We start from the raw sequence: 16875 nt of genomic DNA, 5'->3' as shown, positions 1-16875 counted from the left end.
ACATGTCAAAGAATGCTTTAACTTCAGTTGGTAGTGTGTGGAAAGTATACTGCAATGCAAGTAAATTCTTTCAATTTTTTTTTGACAACATACAAAGTGAGTAAAGTGAAATCTCAATGCCTGATGTGACCACCTTTAGCCTTCAAATCAGCATTAAGCATACATTGCATTTACATATCTATGGTCTCACCAAATATGAAGTTGTAGAATTAACATTTAGGCTTTGTATGATTTATAATGAAGATATTTATTAAATAAGCTGGAAGTTAAACTAAAATACTTTTAAATGTAAAGCAATTTAACATAGTAAGGTCAAATTACCTAAAGTCTTGAGCAGAAGCCATATAGTGATTGCAAAAGGAAAATATGCAAACCAAACAGTTTAGTCCTACATAATTATATATTTACATAATCAAATATTCCGTGTTTAAACATTGTGGGAGTGGTTTGAAGAATCAGATGTATGTAACGTGGTTTGCGCCACGGAGCGAGGAGACGGACACAACCGCTGAGAGGAGCGAGATTTATTGCAGGACATTCCATACTCGTCGTCGGATAACCAGTCCGGGTCGATAACGGGAGGGCAGTCCGAATAACATGCAAAAACAGGCATTACCAAGACAGGGGACACGAGTACAGACACTGGATCAAAAAAAGGCAGGAACAATCAACGGTCAGGTATAGTGATCAACACAGACACAATCAAACAAGGAATCAAAAATACTCGACAAGGGAGACACAGGGGCTTTTATACACAGGACTAAACTAGGGACAGGTGATGACAATGACACAGGGGCGTGGCAACAAACAAGGAAACACGAAGACAAACGAGCAGGGCGGGACAAACAGGCAGGGTACACGGACATGAGGGAACCCAGAGTGACAGCTACGAGAGGGGGCGTAGCCGCACGTGACAATGTACATTATAGAAGTTATTGTGAAAACAAGTGGAGAATGAAGTGGTCTGTAATGGGTCAGTCATGGTCCTGTCTTAGGGAACTGGTCTTGCGACCAGTGGGTCGTGGGTTCGATTCCCTGACCTGAGGCCATGACTGAAGTGCCCTTGAGCAAGGCACCTAACCCCAACTGCTCCCCGGGCGCCAGGCTAGGGCTGCCCTCTGCTCTGGGCACGTGTGATCCACAGCCCCCCAGTAATCACTAGTGTGTGTGTGTGTGTGTGTGTGTGTGTGTGTGTGTGTGTGTGTGTGTGTGTGTGTGTGTGTGTGTGGTCTAACTGCACAGATGGGTAAAAAGCGGAGGACAAATTTCGATTGCAGTGAAAAAAAATCACAATTGACAAAATATGGCATATTTACATTATTTAATAGAATGAAGTAGTATGTAATAGTAGGGTGAATCTTTTACCCTGGTGACGGCCCTGATCCTTACACAAAGATAATTAAATAATGTCAAGTAATAATATTTAAATAACATCTAAAACCTATAGCATTGCTGCTTAACATGTAAACCTGCATCTCCTAGACAAACAAAGAAATATCGGCCTGTAACATGGCAACAGAGAGGCAGGGCATGTTTCTGGCAACCAAGACAAACACGTCCAGCCGGCCTGGGTATGTGGGGACATGTACGCAAGAAAAAGACACACGAGAAACGTGGTGAACCTCTACACCATACAATTGTTTGGTTCATGGTGTTGTAGGTTTTCTGCTGCAATGGCTGATCCAATGGTTGACCAAATGACTCGACTAAAACTAAAGCTGTTGGAAAAGGTAAGCGTGAATAAGGAAGACTAAGTAATACATATTACATATTATTACACATTATTATTACATATTAACATATTTATTTACCTAATATTTTTTATTGATACACTCCCTCTGCCTGATGCAAGCTCGCATTGCTCTGACTGCCACATTCTTGGTCATTAAGAGATAGCCTATGTGCAAATCATTCCTTTGTTTTCTCCTTTATATTAGAGGCTAGAGCATGAGAGAGGAGCTCATGATGACAGAGGCCATTCTGCCATTTCCACAAGTACTGTAAACCTGTCATTCTGAAACAAATGAAAAAATACAGGCGTTTTACTATACGTCATCTTTAACAGAATGTTTTAATTTTGGTGTGGTGACGTATACATACATAATTAGATCACTTATTTAAGGTGTAATCTAAAAACGTGAAAGTGAGAGCTAGTGACATGGATGGAAAATCAAGGATTTGGTTTACTGACAGATGAAAGCACTTTACATGGAGTTGACAGATACAAAGTCACTTTTTTTACCACAGGAAGTGATGGCCAGATGGATGCATTACGTGGAGCTCTGAGCTATAAGAGGGACCTTCTCCGGAGACTGCGGGTATGGTCAGCATCTCATCCTGAGAACATTAACGATGACACCCTGACCTGTTAACTCAGACTTAGCAAGCTAATATTACTAAGCAACTAATTTCTCATGATCAACTTCTCATCGTTTACGTTGTTGTGTGATGTGTAACATTCAGTGTGTGTCACTGTGTGTCTGACGCAGGAACAGCACATGCTGGAGGGGGTTGGAAGACCTCACACCTGGGCTGGAACACACAAACGGCATCATTATGACTCATTCCACTCACCTGCTCGACTCATGTCCCCTGTCCCCATCTACCCATCCGCTGTCCAAGCCTGGGGAGGACCCCCACCTCAACCTCCACCTCCTGCCCCATCACCTCCCAGGATCATTCAGTACCCAGTGAGGATACCCCTCCTCTTGCATTTAGATGAAGGGTCCCTTTCTTCACTCATTCTAAACTCTCCTTTCTTTTTGTAATGTTGATACCTTAGTTCACAAACTATGGACATTAGCAGTGTAGGTTCACACCAGACTGAAATCATCTGCACTGAGAATTCAATTCAATTTACTTTTTCCACTGTGGTACTAATTTTATTTACTACAGTTTCCACAGCAACCAGCCACCATCATTCAGCAGTTGCCCCAGCAACAGCCACTTATAGCACAGATTCCACCCCTGCAACCTGTCCCATACAGATCAGGCAGTATTAAAGAAGGTAAATACTATAAACATGGTGTTAATGTGTAGAGAATAGCTGAACACATTAGCAAATAGTCCCCATCACTTCATATGTTACTAGGATCATTGCTAATCACATTCATAATATCATTATTCATTAGGGTGTATCTTGCTGATGCTTTATAAGTTGACAGATCTTGAAAACATTTATTATTTTGTAGACTGCTGAAAGATTTTGTAACTTTGCTGGTTTGATTCCTAGACTGTCTCCTGATTTGATTCCTAGACTGTCTCCTGATTTGATTCCTAGACTGTCTCCTGGTTTGATTCCTAGATATGGTTGAGCTAATGTTAATGCAGAATGCTCAGATGCATCAGATCATTATGCACAACATGATGCTGAAGGCCCTCCCCCCAGGAACCTGCTCCCAAGGACCAGGTGTACACTCAGGCCAGGTGACTGCTGGATTATTTGATTGGTTATTTGATTATTTGAGTGGTTGATTATTTGGTTATTTTGTAGCATTGACAAAAGTGTAAACATAGTGTTGTCATGGTGTTTCAAACAGGAGAACTATTTGAAAGCCAAGAGGGGTGCTATCCACCATTACTATCACTACGGCCCGCCCCCGCTTCCTCCCATTGGCTACTCGGCTTGGCCTCCTAACATGTCAGCAGGAGGAGGAGGAGCTTATCAGCCATCCGTCCAGCATGTAACTAGTCCAGTAACTCTTCCTCCACTGTACACATAAGAGCCGGTGTACTGTGCAGATCAGCAATTTGACTAGACAGAAAAAAAAACATTAGAACTAAAGAGACTTTGAAGAAACTGAGATAAGACAGAGAAGTTATAGACATGCTACAGTGTTCTGTGTTTTCACTTTTTTTTACTCATCAGCTAAACATCACAAGATGCTCATGTAATGTCAGGTACCAGTTCTAAAATGGTGCTTGATTGATTTTTCAGATTAAAAATCATTATTTACATCCACACATCTGGCAGGAGGTCTTCCCGGTGTACCTTACACTTTCAAGCATGTTTCAGGGGTGGGTTAATGGGTTAAAGCTTTAATTTAAAAAATGGAATAAACATTTTTGTTTTGTTTCAGAGTTTGCTTATTTATTAATGGTCATTTGATGAATAACTGAAGGCCTGTTTATGTAAAGAATAAGTCAACAGCCGAACTGTTGCGCGATGGGCGCTAAAGTGCGGTGTTGTGAATAGTGTTGTTAGGATTTGATCCACACTGCCTATCTGTAAAACACGAAGCTGGGCGCTCTCTGACCTATGACATCTGGACGCCTATCCTCCCCTCATCCTCCTCTCATACCCTCATCTTCCTCTCATCCCCTCCATCTCCTCTCATCCCCTCCTTCTCCTCCCCTCATCCTCCTCTCATCCCCCTTCCTCCACCCGCACGACGGGAGAAGAGACTTCTTGTCCAACCATTAGACGAGGCGCGTGTGTAGCGACACACACTGGATTCAACGCAGCGTCGTATTCGATGTGCCGAGATCTCCCAAGCCGAGCACGGACCTGGCACTACCAAACACACAGACCTGGCACTACCAAACACACAGACCTGGCACTACCAAACACCCAGGCGTCTTATTCCTCCTGGTGGTCTGTGATGTATGAATGGATAGTTGACGGACTGTCGTCGCTTTTCGAGCCTTTTTCCGGGGGGATCTCTACGAGCTGGCCTGCGAGCGGTACCCCACCACCACGGCCCACCGCCGCCGCCGAACCGCACCGCCACCAGCACGGCAAACGCGGCGCCAGGCCCGCTAAACGCAACTATGAACGGTTAGTGAGCGCGTCGTCGTTCAACCGCGCGTCGGTGTCGCCGTTAACGGGGCTAACAGCGCGAGCGTCAGCTTCATCCGGGCTTCTTGCCGCCGCTAGCAACTTCTAGCTTTCGGCTAGTAACGTTAGCTAACGGCTAACTAGATGACTGTCACTGAATAGTTAAAGCGGCTGGTCCTACACTGGTTAGCTCATTTATATGTGTGACTACATCAATCCGACACATTTCCCTCACTGAATGTTTAAGAAAAAAAACCCATTTTTGACAAGTCTAGGTTATATTTAGCGGGCCGCTATGTTGGCTAACTAGCTCAGTTAGCTAGTGTAGTGGCGCTGTGTTAGCTGGTTAGCATCGCTAGCGGGGGGATCACTCGCTAGGTCGCTTGGTGAGGTAACGGGTGGATTGTGATGTATTTCTTCACCGTGTATCATGTTTTAAGAATTTACTACTTGCTGTGTCTGGTTTACTTTTGGATATTAAGCCTGTACAGCAGTTTGGCCAAGCGTGGTTGTTTGTGTCTGTATGTAAACATGGCTAACGTTATATACACATAACCTTTACGTTTACTTTTACGGCGACACTGGATCATACGGTGTGTTCACGATACGGTGTGTTCACGTTTGCTTGCTGGTCTGTTTCTGCAGGGTCCATTCTCCGGATGGTATATCGGAACACTTGGAGATCAAAAGACCAAGACGGGGTAAAACGACCTCGCGTTCCTCAAACCAGCCCCCCCTCACTACTAATCTCCCTCCGTCTCTCTGTGGTTCAGTGTAGGTGTTTCATCATGTCTGGTGTAGCGGGGTTGGTAATCATAAGGTCCTTTTACAGATGTGATTATCAGAGCTGTCAAGAAGACGTTTGCAGGAATAACAGGATTGCTTCGGTTGCGACAACACAAGACGTGCAGTTATGAAAATGGGAAAGGGAGTAGAGCAACGCAGGTTTGACGGCTCCCCGAATCCTAATCTGCCTAGATTATTTTAGTCTGCCTAGTTTTCATTTTGTTAATGCAAGGTACATTTTTTTGTTTTTTTTCACATTTGTCCTAGGTTGGACATGTTGCTCTAATGGGTATTGATGAACTTAACAGCAACGGCCTAAACAAATGGATGGTTAGTGGTGATGTTAAAATGGGTGAGTTTGGTTAAACATGCATTTATCAGAAAAAAAGTGCCAGATCAGTTTAATAATGGTGGAAGTCACTCTGTGATTTGTCTGTCTGCCTCTTGTTTACCTGATCAGAAAAACGGGTTGAAACGGGATTGCCTAGGAAAGACAAGACTGTTCCGAATTTCTACCAGGGTGCCCAGCCCCTGATGAGAAAATCTGAGTGAGTGTACTTCATGTGTCCAGAAAAGCTATTTAATCATGTGGAACATGTATTATGTTTGTCTCATTATATTACTTAAGCGTCCTGAATGACGACAGTGTGACACTACGGACGCTGTAATTTGTCTTTCATTGTCCGTGTCAGTGGCCCAACCCTGTACATGGCGAACCAGGATCGTCAGAGAGAGCGGCACCACGCGACGTCCGTGCAGCTGCTGCCGTCCCGCACCGGCCTGGGCTTGTCCGAGACGGACCCCCCGGCCCGAGCCCACAAGCCCTGCCTTACCGTGGAGGAGGTAGGGCCCGCACGGCACCGGCGCCCGGCCCAGCGGAGCCTGCATGGTCGTCTAAATGACTTAAGTGGTGTCTCTGGCTTGTCTTGTAAATTAGGCCTTGAAGGAAAGTGACCGAGAGCACTACAGGAAGTTGGTAGAAATGGTGTCCGAGAAGTACTCGAAGAACAAACCCCTTCCGTTTGGACGGGTGAAGCCACAAAAGTAGGAGCATGTTTTAAAACTTTCAAAATCTTTATTTGACTTGTTTACCGTGTTACTATTTCACTTTCAGAACTATTTCCTGCAGTAACATTGTATAAATCCTACTCAGGAGTTGTAATTAGTTGTTGTAGTGTTAACAGGTAGATTATGCAGTGATTGGTGAGTTTGTTGACTGAGGATGCTGACAGAACTTATTTATTCTTCCAGCACAGCTTTTTCTCTGGATGGCCACAAGCCTTTAAGTCGTACTGCTGAGATCAGCAAACCGGTTCCAATCAGAGGTGAGCTACAGATCACACAAACACACTAATCGGTGATACCTGAGACTTGGCTCATGGTGCCTTGAATGGGGGGTTCTCTTCCTTTATAGTCAATCCCACTGTGTCCGCATGGAGGGATGTCACTTCGATCCATCACACTAAGGACAGGTAATCCCTCACCCTCTGCCATAACCCTTTTTAATTTCATATGGGTGTGCACGCTGGTTCCTACATTGTTGTTCACGTTCTGCTGCAGAAAGATTGATGTCAGCTGTGGAGCACTAGTCAGTGATGTGTGGGACAAGAAACCAGGTGACCAGTCTTCAAAAAACACAGTGGTAAGGAACGCTGCATCTCTGCCTTATAATACATGGTGGTTTTTAAATAAGACTTTTCAGATTTAACCAAAACCTGCAAAACATCAGACTCATCCAGGATATGAAGTTCTCCATGTGTATTACAGAGCTGAGCTGTGTACAAATTGTACTGTTGCTCTTCAAGTGTGGATGCTGTTGTACGTGTGTGTGTGTGTGTGTGTGTGAGAGAGAGATATTACTGTTGCTTTCAAAATTGGTAGTCTTTTATTTTTATTACTCTGACCCTGCCCATTTTGTGTCTCTCTGGCTCCGCCCCTGCAGCCAGTAGACGTGGACCTGTCTGTGGAGGTGGAGACCAGGCTGCACCTGAAGGAGAGAGAGACGTTTGCAGTGTACCAGCCTGCTGCACAGACACGGTGCGAGCCCCTCCCAGACACAGGGAGGCGCTGTGAGGAGGAGTTCCCCAGACTGACCAAGGTTAGCAGCATCAGACCTCCTCCACTTCCTTCATGGTCCCTCCTCCCTTTTATTATTGCTTATGCTTTAACATTCCATGGTTGGGAATATTAAAGGCATTAGCGTTTGCAAAACAACATAGCTTTGCTAAGAACTCATAAACGAGGAAAGACATTTTCTATCAAGTACATTAATAACGTAATGCATATGGTAATTCGAATGCATATGGTAATTCATATGGTAATTTACAGGCCTTCTGTGTTAATGTTTGTGTTATGTGTACTGCAGGAGATGCAGCAGGAGGTGAGTGCTGCCCTTGCCCAGAGAGACCCAAACCTGGTTTTGAGCAGCGCTTTCAAGCTACGGATTACACAGAGGGATCTGGCAACCCTGCAGGAGGGAAGCTGGCTCAATGATGAGGTACACCGGCCCCTGAGATCAGGGCCATGTAGAGGTTCACGTTCTACCAGATCTCTGCTGCTTCACAAACCATAACCTGCTGGTGATGGGATATTCCCACTGCAGTGTGCTAATTCCATCCCGCGTCCCCGTTGTCTTGGCGACAGGTGATAAATTTCTACCTGAACCTGGTGATGGCGCGCAGCGAGCAGACTGGCAGGAAGGTCTACTGCTTCAGCACCTTCTTCTTCCCCAAGCTCCTGTCTGGAGGTCACCCGGCCGTGCGCCGCTGGACCAAGGCCGTCGACCTCTTCCTGTACGACGTCATCCTTGTTCCTCTCCACCTGGGCGTGCACTGGTCTCTCGCGGTGAGTCGTAGTCCTGCACGTCACACGCCGGGCTGCGTTTGCCAGGAAATGTCAGAACTCTGTTCAGAGATTTAAGTGAATTTGTTTGAGAGGGCCTGGGTGGTGTAGTTTGGAGAGGTTCTGGGTGGTGTAGTTTGGAGAGGTTCTGGGTGGCGTAGTTTGGAGAGGTTCTGGGTGGCGTAGTTTGGAGAGGTTCTGTGTGGCGTAGTTTGGAGAGGTTCTGGGTGGTGTAGTTTGGAGAGGGCCTGAGTGGTGTAGTTTGGAGAGGGCCTGAGTGGTGTAGTTTGGAGAGGGCCTGAGTGGTGTAGTTTGGAGAGGGCCTGGGTGGTGTAGTTTGGAGAGGTTCTGGGTGGTGTAGTTTGGAGAGGGCCTGAGTGGTGTAGTTTGGAGAGGGCCTGAGTGGTGTAGTTTGGAGTGGGCCTGGGTGGTGTAGTTCTGATATATGGTGTTGTGTTTTCTTCCTCTAGGCTGTTGAGTTCAGAACAAAGTCGGTGAGGTCGTATGACTCCATGGGTCAGAGGCATGAGGACATATGTAACTTGATACTGTGAGTGTTCTGGATGTCTCGCTCACGGATCTACGGGAGTCTCGCTCACGCGGATGTGGGGGTCTCATGGTGCTCTTTGCTTTCTCACAGGATGTACCTGAAAGAAGAGTACAAGGTCAAAAAAGGCAAAGATCTAGAAGACCTGAAGTGGAGCGTGAGCAGTCTGCGAACCACGGTACGCTGGTGCAGGACGGGACGCGTTGCCGTGTCCTGACGTCCTGACGTGTAGAGGTTGACCTGTGGTGTGTAGATACAACAACTTTTTTGGCACGTGTGAAATTTCACGTTTAGGAGGTGCCCCATCAGAAGAACGGCAGTGACTGTGGCGTCTTTGTGTGCAAGTACGCCGATTACATCGCTCGTGGCCGACCTTTCACCTTCCGACAGGTAACAAACATCCGCTCAGTCTGCATTGCAATAGAGGTGGCGTGAGTTGAGCAGGTCAGACGGCGTTGGGCATCACATCTCTGTGTGTCCTTGGCAGTGTCACATGCCCTACTTCAGAAAGGCCATGATCTGGGAGATCCTCAAACAGAGACTGCTTCAGTAGACAGACGACCGACCTCGACCAGAACACAGGACTGCAGCCCGCGTGTCCTCTGCGCCTCGTGTGCGGAGGCTGTGGGTGGACCGCTACTTCCATCCTCACATCTGACTCGCCCCGCCCGGTCATCCGGAATGTTCCTACGACTTTGATTGGGTTGTTTTAGGCTCTACGCTACGGAACTGGACTACAGAGGCAAGTCTACAGGTGGCAAAGTCAGTAAGACGAGAGCGTAGTGTGTGTTGTGTGGGGTTTTTTTTTTGTTATTGTTAATACTAGCCATTCCCAGATTTGTCATATCGCCCCCTAGGGGTGAGTCTGTGAATACATATAGCCCCCTTTTCAAGAATCCAGCTCTGAGGGTTTGGATGTGTGCAAAATGGAGTGGACAGGTGAACACACACAGTTGCTCCTCCTCTCTAGGTCTCCAGGCATGTGGAACGAACCGAATCGCGGTTTTATAGTATATTTCACGTTCGCCGTGGCGTCCAAACGAGGAAGAGGACAAGCTATTTATTGCTGTAGGCAGGAAGCAGTCAGGAGTTGCCTGCTGTGAGATGTTTGGGACTGTTATTTTGTCTGAAGAATTGTAAACAATGGCAGGAGTGAATGTATTTAAGAACTGCGGTACTGAGCAGTGACTGCACCAGTGTTAATCCTGTGGACTCGTTCTCTTCTTGTAGATACACGGACCCCAAGTGCCTTCACACAATCGTTTGTTCCTCTTGGACTCTAATCTTCAGTACTAAGTAGGGCAGTGAGCATTACGGATGAAAACGCTAAATGCTACTACAAACGTGTGTTTGTGTGTGCGTGTGTGTGTGTGTGTGTGTGTGTCGGGTCTGTACTGTATGATAAAAAATGCAATGGCAAAGCAGATGGATTGTTATATCTGTTTTATTTATATATATATATATATATAATATTCGTCACTGATTCTAACAGGTTGTATTTTATTAATGCAAGTTTTTTGTTATTTTGGTTTTGTTGGGCTGAGCTGGAAGGAGTGATCAATCCCCAACAGATGCAGACGGAGTGAATTTCATCCGCCTCGTGCTTTGTAGGCCTTGCTCAGTAGCATTTTCACCGGCCGGCTGTTGTCACGACAAGAGTCTGGTATCTTCAGAACAGACCTATTCACCCTAACGTAGGATGGGGGAGCTGTGGAGTGGGACGTCGGTAGATCCCCGAACCCTCAGACCTTCAGAACCTACTGTCATGACATTCCATACCTATTACCCTTCTCTAATCTGCTTTGGTCCCCATTTCTTAGGATTTTAATAATAATAATAAATATAAATGCTTATTTAATTTAAAATGTAAACTTAATGAGCTACGTTCTGTTGGTTTAAGGTTATAATTGAGGATACACCTTTTTTTGGAGGTTGGGTGTTCTCTCGTTTGTGTCTCCTGCTCAGTTGTACGTGGAGGGGAGCAGTGAATGTGTGAGCGTGTTACAGACAGCTGAGATGATGCTGACGTCTGTTGTCTGTCTGATGTTTTGGCACTCATGCAAAATGTTGGTAATTATTTTTTTAAGTAATAAACAACTGGAAAAATCATTTTTTTTTCCCCTGTCTGTTATTTTCTTACTATTAATGTTGGGTGTGCACTCTGTGAAAGCAGGTATTCGCAAAATAAACCATTGTACATTAGTATCTAATTTTCATATTCTAATTCTCAGCTAAGAATATTAGGACTACTGAAATTTCTATATCTTATAGAGTGTTTTTTCTGGTTTTAAACATTATCTTGAAACAACTGCCAATATAGTGAGAAGTTCACTTAATTAAAAAAAAGCATCTACAGTTTTGTTCCATAATCATATAGGTTCTTTAGAACTGTCTCAAAATCAGACTCTTGATTGGAAGAGGTATACTTTTTACAATGTGATAATATACTTTCACCAACAGATGGTGCTATCATACTTCATAATACAAGAGCTGGGTATAGTATGGGGGGTGGTGGTCTGGAAAATGAGGTGATGGACATCTGTTGGACTAAGTTCAGTCTTAAGGGGTGAAAATATTGCAGGCTTTTAATTTTAGACTCCGTTTCATTCTTGTGATTTGTTACTAGGCTGTTGCACGAGACAAGAGTCCGTATAGCTTAATCCCACGCTCAGCTGCACACTTTTATTTGTATTTCAAAACAGTTCCTTAAAACATTGACACAGTACATTAAAAACTCGTCTCTGCTAAACAGTAATTCGGAGCTGATGCTTCGGGCTGCGCTCGAAGTTGAAGTTATTTGAGAACGAACTTTTCATTCAGAGCAAACGAGGCATTCCATGACAACCTACGCAGGCCTAGTTCATGTCCTTGATTTTCTTGAAACACGTCATGTTAACATGTCTGTTCTCCAGACCCCACAGAAAAGTAGTTCTCCAAACAACCCTTCCTCCGAGCTGGATCGTCTGGAGATTTGTAATGAACATCCAAGAAACTTTAAAGATCATTTGTGACATATATAGATGAAAAAATGGTCAGTTTGTTTACCCAATAATCTTTCCCAATCTACCCAATAGGCCTAATAATTTTTAAATGTAAATGACTTTTATAGTTTTTACTTTCTTGCAACCACATTTTGTTTCTATGTAGTATTGATATAGTTCTTTCACATTTAGAATTTATTTGGTATATCTTGTTAAATATACCTTCAGAGTGGAAGGGTTAATAAATTTTTTTGAAACTCCACCGTTCTGTAAATGAACATTTCATAAACTTGGAAAGCCAGAGGAACATGGAAATAAATAATGCAAACTGAAATTTTACTGATGCTAACAAACATAAGTGAGACCTGAATAGAGCTGAATCCAGAACTGGGCCATGAACTGGGGGGACTGGTAGAGTTGGCAGGAACCGGCCCAAACAGTAATGTTTATAGTATTTCAGAGATTTTAGTGTTCCGGAGAGTTCTTGTAGCAGGTAGCTTGCTGCTGTGAAGTGTTGTGGAAGCTAGTCTAGATTACCAACTGCAAAAAAACAACAACAACCTAGTTCTCACCTGAGATAGCAAGACAGTGACTTCTGTCTATCACGTGATCCACTAGTTAATTTATTATAACCCTTAATTATTCAAGTACCTATGTGTGTGTGTGTGTGTGTGTGTGTGAGAGAGAGAGAGAGAGTCAGCTGGTGCTGGTGTAAAGGTAAGAGGATATGGGCAGACTGTCCCACTGTCCTGCATGTGGTATTATAGTGCCCAAACACCCCGGTTCATTTTCAGAGGAAGATTTAGACTTCAAAACTAATACAGTATGTAAACACAATAACGAGCACCATAGCAACATGAAAGGACTGAGCTTTGGACCTGGTGTGTAAACAAATTGACAAATCTTCATTTTTTTAACAACCTTTAAAAAAAATCAGTTTAGATGTTTTTTACATTCTGAAAGACTGAGCAACACCTTTATAAATGGCAGCTCCTTTCACATGTAGATTTAACAAAGAAATCTCTGAAAAATTATTGTCCTGAATTAAATGTAATAGTGAATCTCTGTTAACCTCTTTTTCCAGGCCCAAAACAACAGACTTACCATTTAATATCCCCATGAAATCTGCCTATATTTTTCTCATCTGTTTTCTTGCTGTGTGTCATGAGTACTAAAGCATTCAGAAACCCAGCACCCAGAATACATAACCCCTGGTGCTTGAATTCACCCAAATGTTTTCCACTTTTTTCCCCGGTGACCGTTAACTTTAGTTCCACAACGAGGCCCAATCAGCTTCCTCGCCCCAGGCCTGTGAGCCTATCCCCACGCAGGGAGGTCAGTGCATGTTCTTGTGCCACAGGTCGAAGCAGGGCACGGCATGCAGGCGCACATACTTTTGTCCGCCCGAGGAGCACTCCAGGCACCCGTAGACGGTTTCGCGGCGCTGGTGACCCATCCCACACAGCCCGCACGGCCCTTTGGGGATGTTGTGGTTAAGCAGGTTGACCCGCGTGTGCTTGTCGTCACGCAGGTACGATGTGGACAGGTCCGTCATGCTGGCCGCCCTCTCGTAGAAGTCGGCCGTGTCGTCCATGTACGCGTCGCTGTGCATGAGCTCTAGAAAAGGCCGGTCATCTGCAGGACGGAGGCACGTGAACGCTCACCGCATGCACGGGGCTTCTGGGCAAGTGTGGCATTAACTGAACTGGTCAAACTGGAGTTTGGCACTATCATGACTCCATCACATTACCTGCTCTGAAGGGGTTGCCGTAAATGATTCCTGACAGGAACCTTCGCAGTCTGCCAAAAGAAATTCCGTGTTCCTGCAACTGCTCCCGCTCAAATCCTCCCACAGACTCCGGCGCTACGCAGATCTCTGGACAGAGGGGTGAAGGCAGTGATGGGGCAGGTTTCAGACACGCATGTTCTATTGCACACACAAAGAGACCAATTCCAGGCACATGCCCTCTGAGTACACTTAGTGCCTTTGCAGAGGAGACAGTATACAGTCTAAGTATGCAAGTATGGAGAATGGAAGGCAGATACAGTAAAGTATTGTGAACAGTCCACAGCGATTTGCGAGGGCAGCTGTCTGTGTTGCTCACCTAGACTTCCATCCAGTCGGATGTAGAGGTCACAGATGCTGAACGCTATGGTGGTGTGAGCTGGAATAACGATGGCTTTGTCTCGGCCTTTAGGGTTACGGCCGTCGTCTATCTGAAACTGTACGAGACAGGTGTGTGTGTGTGTGTGTGTGTGTGTGTGTGTGTGTGTGTGTCTGTAGATGTCTGCAAGGGCATATGTGCATTTGTTTACCCTCATGGTAGTCCCACGCATGCCGGCGTGCACGGTGAGGGAACATTGACGTGTGGTGCGTATGCTCTCCATGACCACACACAGCACGGTGCGCTTGCTGTCTTTCGATTGGCGGATCAGACAGTGGTCCAGCTCCACCTTCCTAAAGCAAGAGGCACACTCAAGGCACGGACACTGAGAAACTCAAAACTGCAGTAAACACGCCCACCAAGTGTCATCTTTTGCGGACTCACTGTTCTCTACCTTGCGTTCAGCTCCCTCAGTAAAGTAGGGACCTCCACTTCATGCTTGGTCACGATCCCGAAGGAAGCTTTGACCGCCACCGAGTCGGAACCAGTGACATTAACGCCCACGTCGTGAATCAGATGGTTACCCAGACGCCCGTTTAGGGTCACATCTGACTTGTCTTCGTAGTTGAGGAGCTGGTAAGATGAAACTCCTATATCCAGAAATGGATAAGGTTACATGCCTGTCATCATCAGGTCATGCCTGATGTGTTTTCTGTGCTTGTCGAATGTGGCAAATGAATCATTTCTATCACAGCAGATCAAAATTTCATGAACATTTATGCATATGTAATCCTTTCTATGTATTCATGTAGATATCATGTAGGCTGTTCTTCAACATTAGAATACTAGACCTTTTGGGTTTGTTGTGCCTTTTACCTGCGGTAATCTCGTTTTCGCCCACAAGAATGTCTTTCAGGGAGAACGGAGACGAGATGTATTTGGTCTTCTTCCAGAAATGTTTCCTCCTCTTCCTCGAGACCAGGCTGAGGGGCTGAAAGCGGTCCGCCTCGCTCAGACTCGGGACGGGGACCAGGCGTCCTGTATCCCCCACCTGCTTCACAAAGTTCTTAGTGGCCGCGGCGAACATGTCGATGCTGGCGGCCGGCCCCTGGCGGGGTCGAGGGTCCGCGGGTCAGTCCGTAGGCATGGCGGCTCCAGACCTGGCTGTTCGTGAGCTGAATGGTGAGAGAGAAGGAGCTGCCTTCAGTCGCTGGGCTGCTGAATAATGGAGAGGGAGCAGTAAGCTGATATGTGTCCTCTGTCAAACGCGTCAACTTCGGCGTCACATTTGACGGCCCTGTGTCCCAACATTAATGAACTACCCATGAACCCATGTAGAATTCACTATACCTGTAGTATAGTATATATATATATCATCTGCTATATATCTGCAGTCAATATTCTACTGCAGGAAACACACAATGGCCTAACTATAATGACATTGTATTATTATTATTATTATTATTATTATTATTATTGTCATTATTATCACATTGACTTGTCATTATAATGTACTTAGTGGGCTGGACTGTTTGGTGTATTGGTATAACATAATTTGGGATAATTTGACATCAGCAAGTGAAGTTTGGATGAGTATAGCTTAGATAGAGCAACGTTATTTTACTTGTAGTATTCAGTCAAATATTTAACATATCTAACATATATCTATATTTAACTATATACATGGCTGGTGAAGCCGGAACAACCACTAACATCTGGAGTCCTGATATTGTGAATGTTGGACTCTCAGCCTGTTAACCTAATGTAGTGTAGAACTGTGTGTAGAACCCAGCCATCACTTCTCCCACATGGACATCAAGAAGATGACAGAGAAGCATTCTGAGGCAATTCAGCATGTTCAATGTAACTATATAACAGCTTCCTTTAAGAGATAAACAGGACAGTATTCAACAGCATTAGTACGACTCTAAGAGTTCAGGTAAGTTGGTCAGTCAAAGTTCATTATATACTTCAGTTCCAAGTTCCTACAGAGCAAAGCCAGAGGCAACAGTGATGAGAACAAAGTCCGTGCAGCTGAGAGGAAGAAACCTCGAGACGAGCCAGGACGCAGAAAGGGGGACCCGTCCTCCTCTGGTCCACATCGGGCAGCATAGTGATGTGAAGAACACAACCTCACATAATACGACATAATGACTGCTGTTGCTTTTATAAATAGGCGAGTTCCCTGTGCTGAGTGCAGTTTAAAACAGCACTTCATTCTTCAAAATGTAAGGATGCCTTATTTACGGAATAAGTCCCTCACACATGACCTCATGAGGTTCACTGCTTGGTGGAGAAAGTACAGCCAGTTCCTGTTCGAGGAACATTTTACGAAACGTCCCTGTCCGAGAACACGGTCATGTGACTCCGTCCACTCGCTGGTCAGAACAAGCACAGGGCCCACGGCTGCTACACTGGGGTTGTTGTGGAAACGCCATCTGACCCTTGCTGTCAGTTAGGCCATTACAACGATAAGCCCAGTGACCAGGCACTTGTAATTTCACAAGCATGGGAACAAACGACCTGTGTGAGGACAGCGAGCGCTTGTAGGGGAATGAACGAGAAGAAATTATGTTCTGTCTTTACTCCTTGTGCTGGACATATTTAGGTCCTATGATTGTACAGAGATATGGTCTGTGTCATTTGGCAGGGGCTGTTCAGTCAGGTAACATGGCTACCCGGTCCAAAGAAAACTTTCATGAAGAAAGTTCCAAATTATGCGTGATGCTCTTTACGAGTGCTCTCAAGAAGCCGTGTCGTAAATGAACTACCGCTAGGTAGAGTGTAAAAAGTCTTACAGACATTTACTTGGAAAAGAGCCTTAGTGTTAGCCCATCA

General features: G+C 45.2%; 3 protein-coding genes across 5 annotated transcripts; 2 read left to right on the top strand and 1 right to left on the bottom strand.

Annotated features, from left to right (window-relative positions):
• Positions 1-1584: 1584 nt before the first annotated feature.
• c8h21orf58 (chromosome 8 C21orf58 homolog) lies at positions 1585-4239 on the top strand. The gene is made up of 7 exons (XM_077015560.1): positions 1585-1730; positions 1938-1995; positions 2248-2318; positions 2490-2690; positions 2896-3007; positions 3305-3426; positions 3540-4239. The coding sequence occupies exons 1-7, from the start codon at positions 1674-1676 to the stop codon at positions 3720-3722; spliced, it is 804 nt and encodes a 267-aa protein (XP_076871675.1). The 5' UTR covers positions 1585-1673; the 3' UTR covers positions 3723-4239.
• Positions 4240-4261: 22 nt separating this feature from the next.
• On the top strand, positions 4262-11060 carry senp2 (SUMO specific peptidase 2). Of its 2 annotated transcripts, XR_013132890.1 has the most exons (18): positions 4262-4777; positions 5423-5478; positions 5610-5722; positions 5831-5915; positions 6024-6111; positions 6256-6406; positions 6501-6607; positions 6815-6888; positions 6978-7035; positions 7124-7205; positions 7506-7661; positions 7929-8060; positions 8207-8407; positions 8875-8954; positions 9045-9129; positions 9246-9341; positions 9439-9693; positions 10182-11060. XR_013132890.1 is itself a non-coding variant. In XM_077015559.1 (17 exons), the coding sequence occupies exons 1-17, from the start codon at positions 4476-4478 to the stop codon at positions 9502-9504; spliced, it is 1932 nt and encodes a 643-aa protein (XP_076871674.1). In that variant the 5' UTR covers positions 4262-4475; the 3' UTR covers positions 9505-11060. The 2 variants fall into 2 exon arrangements, 1 of the variants encoding a protein (XP_076871674.1); XM_077015559.1 differs by having other exon boundaries at positions 9439-11060.
• A 640-nt stretch (positions 11061-11700) lies between these two features.
• pjvk (pejvakin) lies at positions 11701-15124 on the bottom strand. 2 transcript variants are annotated; one of them, XM_077013654.1, is made up of 6 exons: positions 14914-15124; positions 14492-14687; positions 14249-14390; positions 14038-14155; positions 13683-13808; positions 11701-13567 (listed from the first exon to the last, which is right to left on the bottom strand). In XM_077013654.1, the coding sequence occupies exons 1-6, from the start codon at positions 15122-15124 to the stop codon at positions 13269-13271; spliced, it is 1092 nt and encodes a 363-aa protein (XP_076869769.1). In that variant the 3' UTR covers positions 11701-13268. The 2 variants fall into 2 exon arrangements, with proteins under 2 accessions (XP_076869769.1, XP_076869768.1); XM_077013653.1 differs by having other exon boundaries at positions 14038-14390.
• Between the last annotated feature and the right edge of the window lie 1751 nt (positions 15125-16875).

The sequence above is a fragment of the Brachyhypopomus gauderio genome, chromosome 8, assembly GCF_052324685.1.
Source record: "Brachyhypopomus gauderio isolate BG-103 chromosome 8, BGAUD_0.2, whole genome shotgun sequence".
NCBI lineage: Eukaryota > Metazoa > Chordata > Actinopteri > Gymnotiformes > Hypopomidae > Brachyhypopomus > Brachyhypopomus gauderio.
This window is presented reverse-complemented; position numbering and strand designations above follow the sequence as displayed.

Bases quoted from the DNA above. Each gene is read 5' to 3' on its own strand.
- senp2 (XM_077015559.1), top strand. From the start codon at position 4,476: ATGTGCCGAGATCTCCCAAGCCGAGCACGGACCTGGCACTACCAAACA. The intron at 6,407-6,500 runs GTAGGGCCCGCA...CTTGTAAATTAG, and splicing joins CCTGCCTTACCGTGGAGGAG to GCCTTGAAGGAAAGTGACCG. The intron at 7,036-7,123 runs GTAATCCCTCAC...GTTCTGCTGCAG, and splicing joins ATCCATCACACTAAGGACAG to AAAGATTGATGTCAGCTGTG.
- pjvk (XM_077013653.1), bottom strand. From the start codon at position 15,124: ATGTTCGCCGCGGCCACTAAGAACTTTGTGAAGCAGGTGGGGGATACA. The intron at 14,688-14,913 runs GTAAAAGGCACA...TTCTGGATATAG, and splicing joins CGAAAACGAGATTACCGCAG to GAGTTTCATCTTACCAGCTC. The intron at 14,391-14,491 runs GTAGAGAACAGT...CTCTTGCTTTAG, and splicing joins CTGAGGGAGCTGAACGCAAG to GAAGGTGGAGCTGGACCACT.
- c8h21orf58 (XM_077015560.1), top strand. From the start codon at position 1,674: ATGGCTGATCCAATGGTTGACCAAATGACTCGACTAAAACTAAAGCTG. The intron at 1,731-1,937 runs GTAAGCGTGAAT...CCTTTATATTAG, and splicing joins AACTAAAGCTGTTGGAAAAG to AGGCTAGAGCATGAGAGAGG. The intron at 1,996-2,247 runs GTACTGTAAACC...TTTTTACCACAG, and splicing joins CCATTCTGCCATTTCCACAA to GAAGTGATGGCCAGATGGAT.